This window comes from Lipomyces oligophaga (genome assembly GCF_038497815.1).
Source record: "Lipomyces oligophaga strain CBS 7107 unplaced genomic scaffold V1516scaffold_8, whole genome shotgun sequence".
In the NCBI taxonomy this organism is placed as follows: domain Eukaryota; kingdom Fungi; phylum Ascomycota; class Lipomycetes; order Lipomycetales; family Lipomycetaceae; genus Lipomyces; species [Lipomyces] oligophaga.
In genome coordinates, this window is record NW_027117792.1 from 553,664 (window position 1) to 567,357 (window position 13,694).

At 48.2% G+C, this 13,694-nt stretch overlaps 2 protein-coding genes across 2 annotated transcripts; both read left to right on the top strand.

Moving 5' to 3' along the window:
- Window positions 1–1,296: 1,296 nt before the first annotated feature.
- V1516DRAFT_568709 (meiotically up-regulated gene 113-domain-containing protein) lies at window positions 1,297–3,233 on the top strand. Its single transcript, XM_066919231.1, has one exon. It carries the CDS (start codon window positions 1,775–1,777, stop codon window positions 2,882–2,884), a length of 1,110 nt encoding a protein of 369 aa, XP_066775450.1. The 5' UTR covers window positions 1,297–1,774; the 3' UTR covers window positions 2,885–3,233.
- Window positions 3,234–7,714: 4,481 nt separating this feature from the next.
- Window positions 7,715–10,420, top strand: V1516DRAFT_628838 (T-complex protein 11-domain-containing protein; the record flags this gene model as incomplete). The annotated part of the gene is made up of 4 exons (XM_066919862.1): window positions 7,715–8,186; window positions 8,397–8,636; window positions 8,811–10,199; window positions 10,266–10,420. The coding sequence occupies 4 exons, from the start codon at window positions 7,715–7,717 to the stop codon at window positions 10,418–10,420; spliced, it is 2,256 nt and encodes a 751-aa protein (XP_066775451.1).
- Window positions 10,421–13,694: the final 3,274 nt, after the last annotated feature.

Here is a 13,694-nt window from a genome sequence, read left to right on the forward strand (position 1 = left end):
CTGCCTTTGAATTTCGAATACATCAATTACATGGAGATGGATGAACGTTCTCAAGAGAACGATATAAAGCAGCCGATTTTATCCAATAACACTACGGCTCTATCGAAGATCTATAAGTCCTAAAGACAAAGACTATTAGATTCAAAAATGTGCCTATATCAACTATCAATCTTCTTATAAATCGGCACCACACACTTGTTCGATATCGATATGGAGCTTTTGTTCTGTATATGAATATGAGACAAGTAGCGTATTAGTGATTAGCTGTTAGAAGATACATCACTTAATCTTTTATTAATACGACCGCAAAGACAATCTGAACCTAAACCGCCTTTTAATATCATCCTCTATTAAAATATAATCGCAGACAATAGTTTCTTGTAGTCTAACCAAATACACCAAACCCTTGTAAATCAAGAGGTTACCTGAGTTCTCTCGCTATAGACTTTCCAGAAGGCATGCTAATTCGATGTAGCTTCGTTTGAAAACACATAATCTAGCAGATTCCCTGGTTAAAAAAATATATTATCGTTTCGAAATGCCATAGGACAATGAGCTTAGAGCGTGCGACTGCCAAGCTCGTTCTGAGATCTGTCACGTCTAATACAAGAGCCTTATATTATCAGCGAACTCCCATTTCCGAAACGAGCATGCCCGGATTACTTCACGAAATACAACGAGTCAAAGGAAACCGAAAATTTGGTAGATTACAGATTTTCTCTATCGATATAGAGCTAAACTGTCAAAAGTACCGAGGGCGATAATTTTTGGTTGTCTGCTGCGATGAAACAGGGCCTAAGAACAAGCCTTAAATAGTATCTCTTGCTCGTATCCAACAACTTTGGAAATACGCAATCACATTACGCGTTCTTGACGAGCGATACGGAAGAACAAAAACAACGAAATTCTAACCGAAAGATGCCGTAGACGTCTTTACTTCGAACCTGGAATCGAGACTAGACAAAACGGCAATGTTTAACGGGACGCAGCACCAGCCGCCTTTGGAAACGAATCCTGCGATCGAATATCTGGCTAAGGATGATACGGCTGTGATCAAGCTGTGGGATAATCTAGTCTCACAATATGAGGTAAGTTTTGCTTTGCCATAAGGCATGTAACGTGGTTTGAGTCTACAAATTGGATGTCCTTAACATCTTTTGATAGAAATTCCCGAAAGATAATAAACATCTCGGACCAACGTTCACAACCGAGACGGGCGAACGCGTGGGAACACTTAGTGAACCGCCAGAGTCTGCAAAAGACGGCGATATCATTGCTCGGCCGCCTACGCCAGGTCGGACGGATGCAGTCGGACCACCCAAGAAGAGAACTCGATTAGATCTTGACCATGAGTGACTAACTCGACATTCGAAAGGTGAATTACTGTTATTATTCGAGTCGACCGTCGACGGGATTCCGTGACTGGGCGGACTGTTGTACTTTTATTACGATTATCATTCTTAGGCATCTTGGCGTATACGGTTACCTTTTATTTGTTTATTGATTTTCGGTACTGGATTCTTCTGAATAGAACTACTGTATTATTATTTTTTTAAGCTGTGCTTACTGAAAATCGAAAGTTATTTCGCTAGAGTTTTAGAAAATAGCGTAAGCAGTAATATCGCACAAACACCTTAAAACAAGTGTGTCCGCGGAGCAATTGCCTAGTTCGTATATTAACGACCCAGCCTCTCGAGCACATATATAAGCAGCAGAGATGTATTTCTGTCGAAGCTATGCTGGTGTGTGAGTTGTAATCAACTGGCCCAGTTTGATGCAAAGTCCAAAACTCATATCGGCTCAGTGTTGTGGAATCACACGAGCCGGCCACCAATGTCGAAGAATAGTTCGTACAGAAACACATCGGGCGAGCGAACCTAGATACTGCCATTTGCACGTACGCACGCCTGGAGTGAAGCAAGATTCGGCCCAAGTTACGCTTGTACGGACATATCCAGCACACAAGAAGGTCCGTGGCCAGACACATGCGGGACTTACAATTTCCACGGAGCCGACGGCAAAATTGTCTTATGGCCTAGATCATGGGAGACAGCCGAACAAAACAAGCAAAAGGAGTAAATCAACGTCCGAAGTAATCGCAAAAATTGCAAGGAGGTTTGCGTCTATGTTCCGGACATGTCTGAGACAGCATCACGACAACGAGAATAGTAAATACAAGGTACAAGCACAACCAGATGGCTGGATGCCAGAGAAAGGTTGTCCAAGCCAAAAGGAGGGCGCGGAAAAATCAGTGCGGAATAGGCAGCCCGTAACGAAGGACAGCGAGAAGCAGGAAATCAGACATCCGCACGACTACACGAGGCAGCTTGCAGAAGAAGTAAAGAAGCCCCTGTCCAAAGCGGATGAGCCGGGATATATCTACGTGTACGAGTATGCACAACAACACGAGCAGCGAGCAGCAGCTGGTAGCAAACTACCAGCACGGAGTTCGCTACGAGACACCAGACCAGATCTGGTCTGGAAAAGAGCAGGCAGCAGGGCCGGAGACACTATGTTGGAGTATAATCGCCGGCGGACAGGAGACAGGGTGGTATTAATGAAAGTAGGTAGGACGAACGATGTGGGTCGGCGGCTGGGAGAGTGGAACTCACAGTGCTCACGAGAGATCGTGTTGCGCTGGTGTTTCCCACGGGCCCAGGACAACCAACTGTGTAGAGCGGCACACAGGGCCGAGAGACTTATCCATCTCGAACTGCGATCGCGTTTTGGGTCTCGTTTGCCCACAAATGGATTTTTTTGCTCTGGATGTGGTCACAATCATCTCGAATGGTTTGCTATTCACGAGAGCGAGCTGGCTGAAGTCGTCGAAACTATATGGCGATGGGTTGCCTATGTTGGAGTGGAGCCAGGCCAAGCCATGTGATTAATAGCTTTTTGCAGCTGTCATTGTGATCTGCGTTTATGACAAGTAAACCATTCCAATTTCTATTGGTGCTCAGTCCAGATCAACGTGTTTTTGTTTATGGAAAGGCTACTAATAAATGTTTTAAATATCTCTTATGTATGTAATATCTAGGTAGAGAACTAGTTTAGCTCAGAATCGACACGAAGATCCTGTTCTCGGACCGGAACATGTTGTGTGGCGGTGACGTCAAGCGTGCGGCGGGCGGCGTGCGATCCAGTAGTGTTTGTTTACAGACAGACCTCCGCAGGCAGGTAGTATTATGGTCGGGCAAGGACGATACTTGTCAGATCATGTTCTGAACGGTCGAATGGTAGCAAAGCAGATCTGCAAGTAAGCGCATTAAGAAAGAAATATCAACAAACTTAGATCAATATATCTGTTTGTTTGCGTCGCGGGCGTGTCGACTCACCCATCCAAATACTTAGATACACCGAGCTAGATAGATTGCATGCGACACTGCTGCAGTCGGACAGCTTCAGTCGCACACAGGCATTGTGCCGTTCGGCTGAAGTTTTTCCGGAAGTGGCTGTGTCTGCGGTGGCGCCAGCTACTCAGGCATACACGGAACAGACACAAACGCCGTAGCTCTGTCCTATTTTAGGTCTCGGTCGCCGTCTGCAGAGAATTTTGGACAAATCCGGAGCCAAAAAAGCCAATGACGTGCAGACGAATTAACAACCACCAGCAGGGAAGCGAGGCAAAGTGCAATAAACAATTTCAGCGTAGGCTAGCAAGCGGCCAAGGGCAAGGCCATGACAGCAGACAGCTGGCCAAAGACACCGGTCGAGGCAAGGCAAGACGAGGCTTTCTTGCTGGCGCTAGAAAGAGAACGGCAAATGGCTCTGGTTCGCAACACCACAGAGGCGTAGTATTTACGTAATTGCTTAATGAGCAGGCACAAATTGAGGGTTTGGTCCCCTGAATTGCCAGTTTTGTTCGAGTCGCCCGTTTTGTCAGTAGGCTGTCACCTTTCTGATCGGCCGGACAAACAAGGAAGGCGGGTGCGTGGAGCGCAACGTCAAGGGGGATCTGACGGCGATGGCGAATCCAGGATATTGTGCTGGAAAGAGACCATGTCTTAGTGCTGCGGATGTGCCATTACGCGAAGCCGATCACGTATAGCCGACATTTCCTGTTGAGAAGGTCTGTCATGTGCGAAGGCTGGAAGTGGATCTGTCGGTTTCGACAGCTACGAGACTAGCTAGAATATGATGTCGTCGCTCTGGACAGTCGTAGATCGCAAGCAACGATGAAGTGGCGGAAAAATCTCAGGCTCGTTAGCACCCATTGAACTGCCCCCGTAGAGAACATTGACGGCTTTCTACGCTTCAACAGGCTAGCTCGAGCATGTCATGGAAATGATAGATCGTCGTTTGGGAAAAGACGGTTTTCATGTTCGTATCGCTATGCCGGACCAACGAGATATTTTCCACGCTATTCTGGATTAGAGCCTGCTATCGTCGTCATCAGTCGGCAGTTTTGTCTGGGGTCAGAGCGGACCAAAGAGCCTTTCACTGGACTGCAGAGGACTGCACAGCACGGGACAGCACAGCGCAGCAAGCACAGCACAGAGTCCGATCGCTTGTCTCGAGACTGTCTGGCCACGCGATATTTCTCCGAAGACTGTGATATTGCAGCGTAGCTTGACCCACAGCGAATTTGTTGCGCTCGATGTCTACTGCGAGCAAAATAGTCCGAACAGCGTGTGGAGACATTTAGGCCGAGCCAGCTGTGCGACTGCCTCTGTCTGTTTTCGGAGCAATTGTGGAAGTAGTGAACTTGCCTTATCCCTGAATTTCCAGCGCGCTGTTCGGTCGCCAGTCCTCCTAGAGCGAGCGGAAAGTCGATCCAATCCCACCACATTTGCGAATTCCCACGGGTGGACTAGCCATTGCAACTCTGGTAAGGAAGCTAATCATGAATGCGTCTCTCCGGATTCGACAGGTCCTTAGTGTCATATCCATGACCGGGTCAACGTTAAAGGCCATACCAGATCTGGCTCAACTCTTAGGCCTGCCTCCTGCTGTGTAGGATAGCGCCGACACCGACAGGGCCTGAGCCCGTAGGAAAGAAACCTACCGCCAAGAAATCTACCGTGAGCCGTCCGGCAACAGTCTAGACACACTCGTTCTGTCCGCCGTCGACACTATTAGACTCTCTGGAGAGTCCTCGGGCGTTGGGCTTGTGCGCGTTTACTCGTTTTGTGCGCTGGCTGAATGCGTGTACCATCTACGGTTTGTAGGTAATTTGGCAGCGAGCCGTCACCGAGGAAGATGTAATTACTGTTATGGTCGGTCTATCTCCTTCCTTGCTAGGGCGTAGTTAAGCTGGATGGACAGTCATGGAAGTAGCATATGAGAGACGAGCAGGACTTCTGGTGAGTTGCATACGTGGAGCTGCGCCAATACTGTTTTGGCTGCAGTGTCGAGGGGCATAGGCGACTTTTAGTTGTACTTTAGTCTTGCCTGGGTGGACGAGCTGGCTTGCAGAGGAGCAAGCCTCTGTGGAGAGAGTCCTCGCTATAACTCAGCCAGCCAGGATTGCATGTAGACTGCAGGCTTGTTTATATCTGCAATATACTTATTATAACAACATGCGTATATACCTATAAAAGAACGCTGCTTAGAGCATGCACTATGCACTATGCATCATGAACCAAGATCTGAGAAGCAGTGAGTTGCCTGGCCGGAATTGCTCGTTTGAAATTGCCATCGCCGACGAAATCTTCAGCCTGGCTGACCGTCGCGCGTCGGCAAATATTTTCTGTATTTGTCAGGTTTAGCTAATCATACGAGCCACGAATGACTAAGTTACGACTAATAGCGCACTGTTAGCGCTTGCAACCGCTGCTGGCACTGCCTGGCCTTGTGCGACAGTGGTCCATCTTTCCTTGTCTGCCGCTGTTTGGAGTATCCGCCTAACTCTATATTCAACTCCGTTTTGACACAACGCTGTCTGGCTCGAAACCCGTTGCCGCCCACAGTAAAAATAGTCAGTAGCCCAAACGCAAACGTGTGCAGACAGACATTTTTGTCCCTTTTCTTCTGTACAAATCAATCACATACGCCGTCTTAAGCTCCTTCTGGGACTGCGTTTTGTTGTACTCCTTTTCGCAGCTCCGTGCCCTTTCTGGTCGTGTTCGACGTAGCGTGGGATCTACGGTCGCGCAGTGCTCACAGCTCTCTTCCCAGCGCGATGTTTCTCGTGGACTCAGCTGAGACTGCGGGACATTTTGCATTACTTTTACTGCTCGGCAACGGGATATCTGCCGGCCGTCATTGCAAAGCCGCGAAACGCCCTTTCCGCTGAAGACTGCTGGTGGTGGTGGACAGATGGCTGATCTTTGCTACTTGGGCATTTATTGACTGGATTCGGCATAGAAATTGGTGTGCAACGCGTCCAACACGCGAGAGCTGCCAGAAGCAGTTGAGTACGCGAGAGTTTAGGTCCTGCGGTGGTCGTAGGCGTTCAGTCTCTGCTTCTGCTTTCGCCAGGTTTTGCGACGGCCAGTCTGGTGGCAGGAAACTCAGAGCATGTTCAACCGACGTGTGGGGGTGGAGCAACTCGTGGCCAGGCCCCTACGGGACCATAACTGGATGGTCGCAAATCTACTGAATACCTACTGGCTTATTGCGTGCTTTGCAAGTCAATAAAGTAACCAAGTAGGAGGTATGCCTGTAGCAAACGTAGGTCCGCAGCTGTAGAAGCAGAGTGTGCGTGTGCAGAACTAGCAGCAAAATGATGCTGGTAGCTGTGCTAACGCGGCGAGGGCATCGATCGCCATAATTAGTAACCTATTCCTCGAATGGTTTCGATCGGAGTTTCCAGACTTTTCTTTTTAGCAATTTCCTACCGAAGCAGCAGCATTGGCTGGGTCTCCAAACGAGCGCTTGCTTTGGCCGCCATAATAGATCTATGTCTGTATTGGACTGTACTGACTTGCTCCTTCCTGCTTTGCTTTGACCTGTTCTGGATGGCCAAACTCTCGCCGTCCCAACCTTCATCCGCAATCCCTTCCCATGTCGTTTCCTGTCGTCGGCGCTCCACCGCCACTGCGGCGCGCATACATACGGCAGTCGACACGGGAGGGACGATCCGACACTGAACTGCCGCCATCTCCACCTGAGAACTGGCTTTTTACCTGGTGATTTTGCGGTAATCCCAGGTTTTTTCACCATTGCCGCCGCCGCCGCTCGCCCCCCCTCTGTCGCTTCTAGTGCTGGATGATCTGGAGAGCACAGTGTGTGTGTTCTTTGTCCTGGTGGTCGTAGTCGTCGTCGACGTCGACGTCGTAGTCGTCTTCCCATCCGTTTTCACGTTCTTGTCGCCGCCGTGTCGCATGTAGGACCTCCCTTCCTCAGCTAGAAAGCCCCTCCATCTGCCCTCGTTCACCGTCGGCCAAACTTCCCTTTGGCTCTGCCTCTGTCGGTTCTGTCTGGCTCCGCTCCTCAAATACCGTCGTCCTCCGCTCTCCTCCGCCCTCGCAATCGTTCTCTACTTCCTATTTCATTCATCGCGCTCGCCGTCGTTTGTTCCTTCTTCCCAGTCGCCGTCCACTACTGTTCTCTCTTCCCGCGTGCAAGCTTACCTCAAATATATATCTGTGCTCCTCCGCCTCTCGCCTCCGTCCCTCGCCCTCGCTCTTCCTACAAAGCATGCGATAGACCCCCTCCTAGTCTTACTCCTCGTCCTTTCCCACCCCGCCTTCCACGAACACTTATACACTGGCTGTCTTGGCCCTGCGCGTCCTTCGTTGCACTCAGCTACCCCGCGCATCCATCGCAAATCATGGAACACAATCACCACTCAGCTAGACAGCCCTCGGGCGCTCCTGCTGTTCCTACAGCTACTGAACAGCAACAGTCTTCACAGCCTGCACCCTCCTATGCATCCTCGCTCGCTTCTCTGGCCGCGGCCGCACACAAACATCAACACTGCCGACCCTCATCACCCCTCATCGCCGCCGTCGCCGCTGCCGTCTCTGACTTCTCCCACATTTCTTACGAGTCAGACAGCGATCCTGCCGACGACATGATCTCGGCGGCTCACTCTCCGGCCTCCTCCAGTCCTGGTCCCTCGACCACATCCTGCCCCTCATCCTCTACTTCTGTCTCCTCCTCACCATCCTCCCCCGCGCCATCAGTCCTGTCTGATCTCTCTAACAAGAACAAGCGTGCCTATGCTATCCCGTCCACCATGGCCAAACGACCAAAGCTCGACATTGACCAGACCTCGGCCAGCGAACTCTCCCCTGCCTCTGGTAACCTGCGCTTGTCTCAGCACCACGACCTCCACTTCCTCGGCACATCATCTTCCTCTACTGGTCCCTGTGAATCATCTACTATTGCTCCGGAATCTCTAGATGTTTCTAAGATGGTTTCGCAGTTCGAAGACAGACCGCGAAACAACGCCGTTTCCGACGATGTTCGTCACCTCCATCACCTTTCACAGCCTACACCCTCTGTCACAGCCTCTTCATCTACATACTCATCATCCACATCTAATACCACCGAAGTCAAATCTACAGGCAGCACAGGTTCTCATTCTTCGCCTTCGACTCTGCCTCCCACAGCGTACCGTCGCATGCGTTCGAAGTCGCTTCCTGATGTCTCTCTACTCTCTTTACACTCTTCTTTGTCCAGCGACTGGCCGTCCAAGAAGCGTTCCCCACAATCTCGACAGCATCGTCAGCACAGACACTACCATCATCGTCATCACAATCATCATCATAGACATCATCACGGTCGCTCGAGTAAGCGTAATTCTCCTTCGTTTACTGCCTTCCCCGTCAATGCTTCTGGTCTTACTTCATCGTCTGCTCCTTTATCTACTAATTCAGGACTTAACGCTGCTGTTGTACCTGGTGCTACAAATATTTCTGCAGCTGCCGTTGCTTCTCCAGTCGCCGCTACTCTCAATGTTCCTCCTGTCAATCTCCAGGGCCTCCGAGAGCTTGATTTGCAGGAGATTTTCAAAAACCCACAGCTTCGTCACGACATCGTGTTCGATCCTCAACTGCAGTTCCGTCCAAATCTTGATGGAGAGCGAGGAATGCGGAAGAAAGCCCTAGCGGACAAATACTGGGATGGCGTTGTTTTGGAGTGTGATGCGCTCAAGGCCGTCTATGCATCGGGCCGTCTTCCTGCTGTGATCGACCGCAATAGTAAGCTGGTGGGCATTGTCACATCATTGAGAGAGATTTTGATAAGCTTGCTTCCTGCACGAGACAGAGCACAATTGGAAGAGGTTCTTGATCTAGATCTGCAGTTTCAACAGCTTCAACATGGTGCTTTTGACTTTGCTAAGCTTGCGAAATGGCTGGTGGGTGTATTCAAATCACATTGCGCTCCGATGCGTGACACATGGGTTGATCAGATGCTTGCATTAGTCATTTCTGGAGTTGAACATAACGACTCGCGGAAGCTCGTTGATGGTCTTCGAATGGTTTTCACGATCTTGGAGGCCATGAAACTCGATGTAGCAAATCATCAAATTCGAACTCTCAGACCATTGTTAGTGGAGACTGCAGTTGAATTTGAGCAGGAAAACTTTGCCAACCGAGTCGCCCGCCGAAAAGTCGATGTCAAAGAGGCTGTTGACTGGTACAAGACGATGTACGAAAAGAGCAAGAAACGTGGCACTTCTTTGACTGGTGGCGACAAACGAGCTGTTTATTTGGATTCATTCGTCTCGGGTCTGGTTGGACTATTCGGATCCTCGGCAGGGGAACTGAATCTGAAGTCTGAGTTTCCAGTTACGTTTGCTTTTGATTATTCTCGTTTGCGGTCATTAAAGTCTGACGTTGCGCAAATTACTTCTTTGCAGCAGTGTCTGATGCTGTATCGACAGCTGCTAGCTTCGTGTGCACCAGGAGCAGCCCCCAGCCAGCAAGAAATGGACACTCTCAAGGCAGAGCTACTAATTTTGGTTTCTGAAGATGCTTCTCTTGATCCCTCTGTGGCTCCTACTGCTGAACTAGGCTCAGGCACCATCGGAGGAGTTTCCTTCTTTTCTACGAATACGCGATGGACAACTAACTCTGCTTCAATTGCACTTCAGATTGCACGGAAAGTGAAGGACCGGTTTCCAACTCGTGGAGGATCGTTGACAGCCTTGACCGACATTGCGAGCAATTGGCTTGTGCAGCATCTTGGTGCGGGTCAAGTGTCCACTATTCACAAGCTTGTCGAGGGTCGATTGATGGGAGACCTAGAGAAGCGAGTAAAAGCCTGTTTTGCTGCTGCTGTGACCACAGTTGGCAGCAATGGCAACAGTGAATCGGGCAGAACAGGTTGCAATACAGTATTGGTAGGAGCAGCTGGAGCTGCAGCAGCAACAGCAGCCGCTGCAGCAGCGAGCTCGGAGCAGCAGTGGTCTTTGGCATGTCGAGATGTTGCACAGGAGCTTAGCATTATCGCTAGCCGAATCTGTTTATTAGGAGATTATCATTGGTCTGTTTTCAGTGGATACTATATCAGTGCAGTGATGAATTGATGATACAGTGAAATGAAGCTGACTTGTGTTTTGTTTTATACTCTCAGGCGTTTATTTTTTTTTTTTACACGGGTTAATAATTTAGTCTCTTTAAAATAAGATCCAGACCACATTATGAGGATATATTTCATATACGTTATTTTGGGATTTCTGCATTGCATGGTCGAATTTATTGAGATTTCAGTTTTCTAGGTGTTTTTGGCTCGGAATCAGGGATATATTGGTACTATTACTATTATATATATGTATATATATGTCGAAAAGCTTTATATTTATATTTGTGTAGTGAATTAATACAACTTATAATGATTAAAAATAGCTGATTTGACTGGTGATATCTTGCTGGTTGTGATAGAAGAAGTTCCGAAGGGGGGTACTTCCCGCGGCTGGAGAGAATAAATGGGTGGGCAACACTAGTCGCGGAAACTGATATATGTCTGGACGAAATTTATGAGAGTCTGGAAAATCGTGACAGATTGAACTAGCTATTTGTTTCTACAATCTGTTGTGGATAGTTCCCGGATGGCCAGTACGCCAACCAGTAGTGGAAAAAAAAAAAGAAAATAAGCACAAGAAAATATGCTCCGGAGAAGCTAAAGCAAGGAATTAGGAGCAGATTTGTGGTGTTGAATTAATTTTATTCGACAGTGGAGTACCGGTAGAATGGGAGAGAGCGAGCACCATAGTTAGCCATATCTCCTTTCTGTGACGACCCCCATGAGGCTGTGTCTCCGAGCTGTAATTAAGTGCTACACTTGTCGCCTTTGCTTGGACAGCTTTTTCAACGCGGACACCGATCAAAACTGATTCAGTTTGGCCTTTGAATTTCGTAGACCGTAGAGGGTATGGATAGGAGAAACATAGAGTAGAGAGCAGACGGGAGAGACATCTCCAGCCGGCGAGGACGACAGTTCTATACGAATAGAATTTATGAATTTTACTTCTTTTCAATTGCTATCGTATTTTTATATTCAATACGACTCAATTGATCACACTAGTCAACAACAACTCCGTTCCAGATATTGAGGGTCCACACATATACAAGTTGAAAGATCAACAAACAAGTTCGTAGTCAAAAACCCGCATCGATCGGGAACAGAGCCATCGTGGACAGCCATTAATCAATGCGTCACTATCGAGAGTTTGTTTGTCTACAAGATTAACGGGCAAACTTCCTCGGCTACAAATCCATTTCCACTTCGATTGGCTCCATACTGCACACACCGTAAATTTTCTTAATTGTACTAGAGATGCCTATTCTCGACAAAAAAAACCTGCAGCAATATCAAACCGGCACTAGTTTCCGAAATTACTAGTCCAAAAAACACTCTGAGGGAAGCACGAAACGTAATCCAAACGAGAATAATGTTTGAGTTTGAGCTCGATGTCTGTCGGTACTTGCACTTATTTCCTCTCCGCTCCTCACCCTCACCGGTCGGGTCCCCCGCTGCCCCGGACTCCCTTGCTCCCTCTTCTCTCGTGAGCCAGACCGCAAGACGTGAAAATCAAGAGTCGGCAGTCCAAAATCGACCTCGAGGAATAAACTTTTTTTTTCTTTTTTCCGTTCCTACAATGATGTTCAGGATGATGGCTACGTTCCCACACTAGCCTTCTTTAGGGATCTACTATTCCGCGAGCCAATTAAACTAGATTTTTCTGCAGCAACGGGAGCTATTCACGTTACTCCCGCACTTCGCTGTCTCTAACAACCCCTAAGCGCGCACGCCAGCCCCCTGTCCGACTGATTGCAGAGATGAATGTTCTGGGTATGTGAGCGGATGTGTCGTGCAGGATATGTATGTAATTGTCTGGGGATAAGCAAACTGGGGAGATCTATGTGATAATTCTATGCGACAGTTCTGACAAGTGGCCAGCAATTCTACAGATGAACTGCGTAATGTGATTACGTGAGTGTGCAATGTGGCATGTCTGTCTGCGCACTTGAAGCAGTTATTATCCACACAGGACTATATACCGTTGTTCCTGGGGTCTTACTTGCCTTGTATCTGGGATGCAATTGTGCTTGTATCGTTCCGACACCACAACGCTAATTTCTTGCGACCCTTAAACAATATTCCCGGCCTTGGCCTCTCTAAGAGACTATAGATTTGTTGTTCGACTGAATGAGATGTGATTAATTAATTAATTCCGAATTTCACTTCTCCAATTCTACTGCAGATGATTGTATCAATAGCCAAATGATTCACATGTAGACAGATACATCTATATATATCAATATCATATGTAAAATGTGGCCGGTCTCAAGCCACACCTGCCCTGTTCTCTTCACGATATGCTTCTTTCGTAATTGGGCTTCATTCTAGTTATCCATCTTAGAAGCCACGGCGAGTTATAGAGCAGGTAATTATTCCCAAAATAATTTCCATACACACCCTCACGACAGACAAGTTCTCGACGCTAACAACGGTTTCTGATGCCAGCGGCCACTCAAATCAGTCGCATCATTATATCATCGCCCTCAGTCTAGCCAAGTGCTTTGCGCCGACTTCTCAAGAAGACCCAGGCCATCTTGCTGCTCTAGTAGCAAACACACTCTGAGCAAGGCTCGCGGTTTTCCCAGGCCGCTGCTTCGTTGTTGTCTCCTCTATTGAATGTCTTACTGCTGAATGGATACATTTCGGCCGACGCGCGCCCGACGGCGTGCAACGATGTTTATTTGTGTTTCGCTACGGACGCGTCCCAAGAGCAATTACACAAGTTTCTGTCATGTAACTTTTACTTTCAAACTGCCGAAGACATTCGTGCATATAACAACGACCGCATCACGATAGCCTTGCCTATCACAGCCAGCGCTGTCGAAGACATTCGCAGCTACTTTTCCCGTTTGCCTGCCGTCCATTAAACGCATTACCCACTTTCTCTGTGCGACAGCCAATCTAAGTTCATGAATTGGACGTAGCAGGCTTTTGAAAATCTACGGGACCATGCTATTCTTCGCGGGCATGCCAATTTCGTTCAATCGATAGCTCATTAAGAATTACGCATCAATGCACAAAAACAGAGAATTCGTTTCTAGATAACATTAACTCCGAAGACTCGAATGATTTTCCGAAACAAACAAGAACCCAAAAACCAATTTAGACCAGTTATCAACCCGTTTTTGGGTGGAATTTCGTATGTCTGCCACCGGTATCACTAAAAACGACGCCATTCTAATTTCCTGCCTGTGTCGAGTTTTTCCGCATTGTTCTCAAAACCCTCCACAACAACTCCATTCTCCCAGCCAACTCTCCGTAGATTGCGCGGGTCGCTG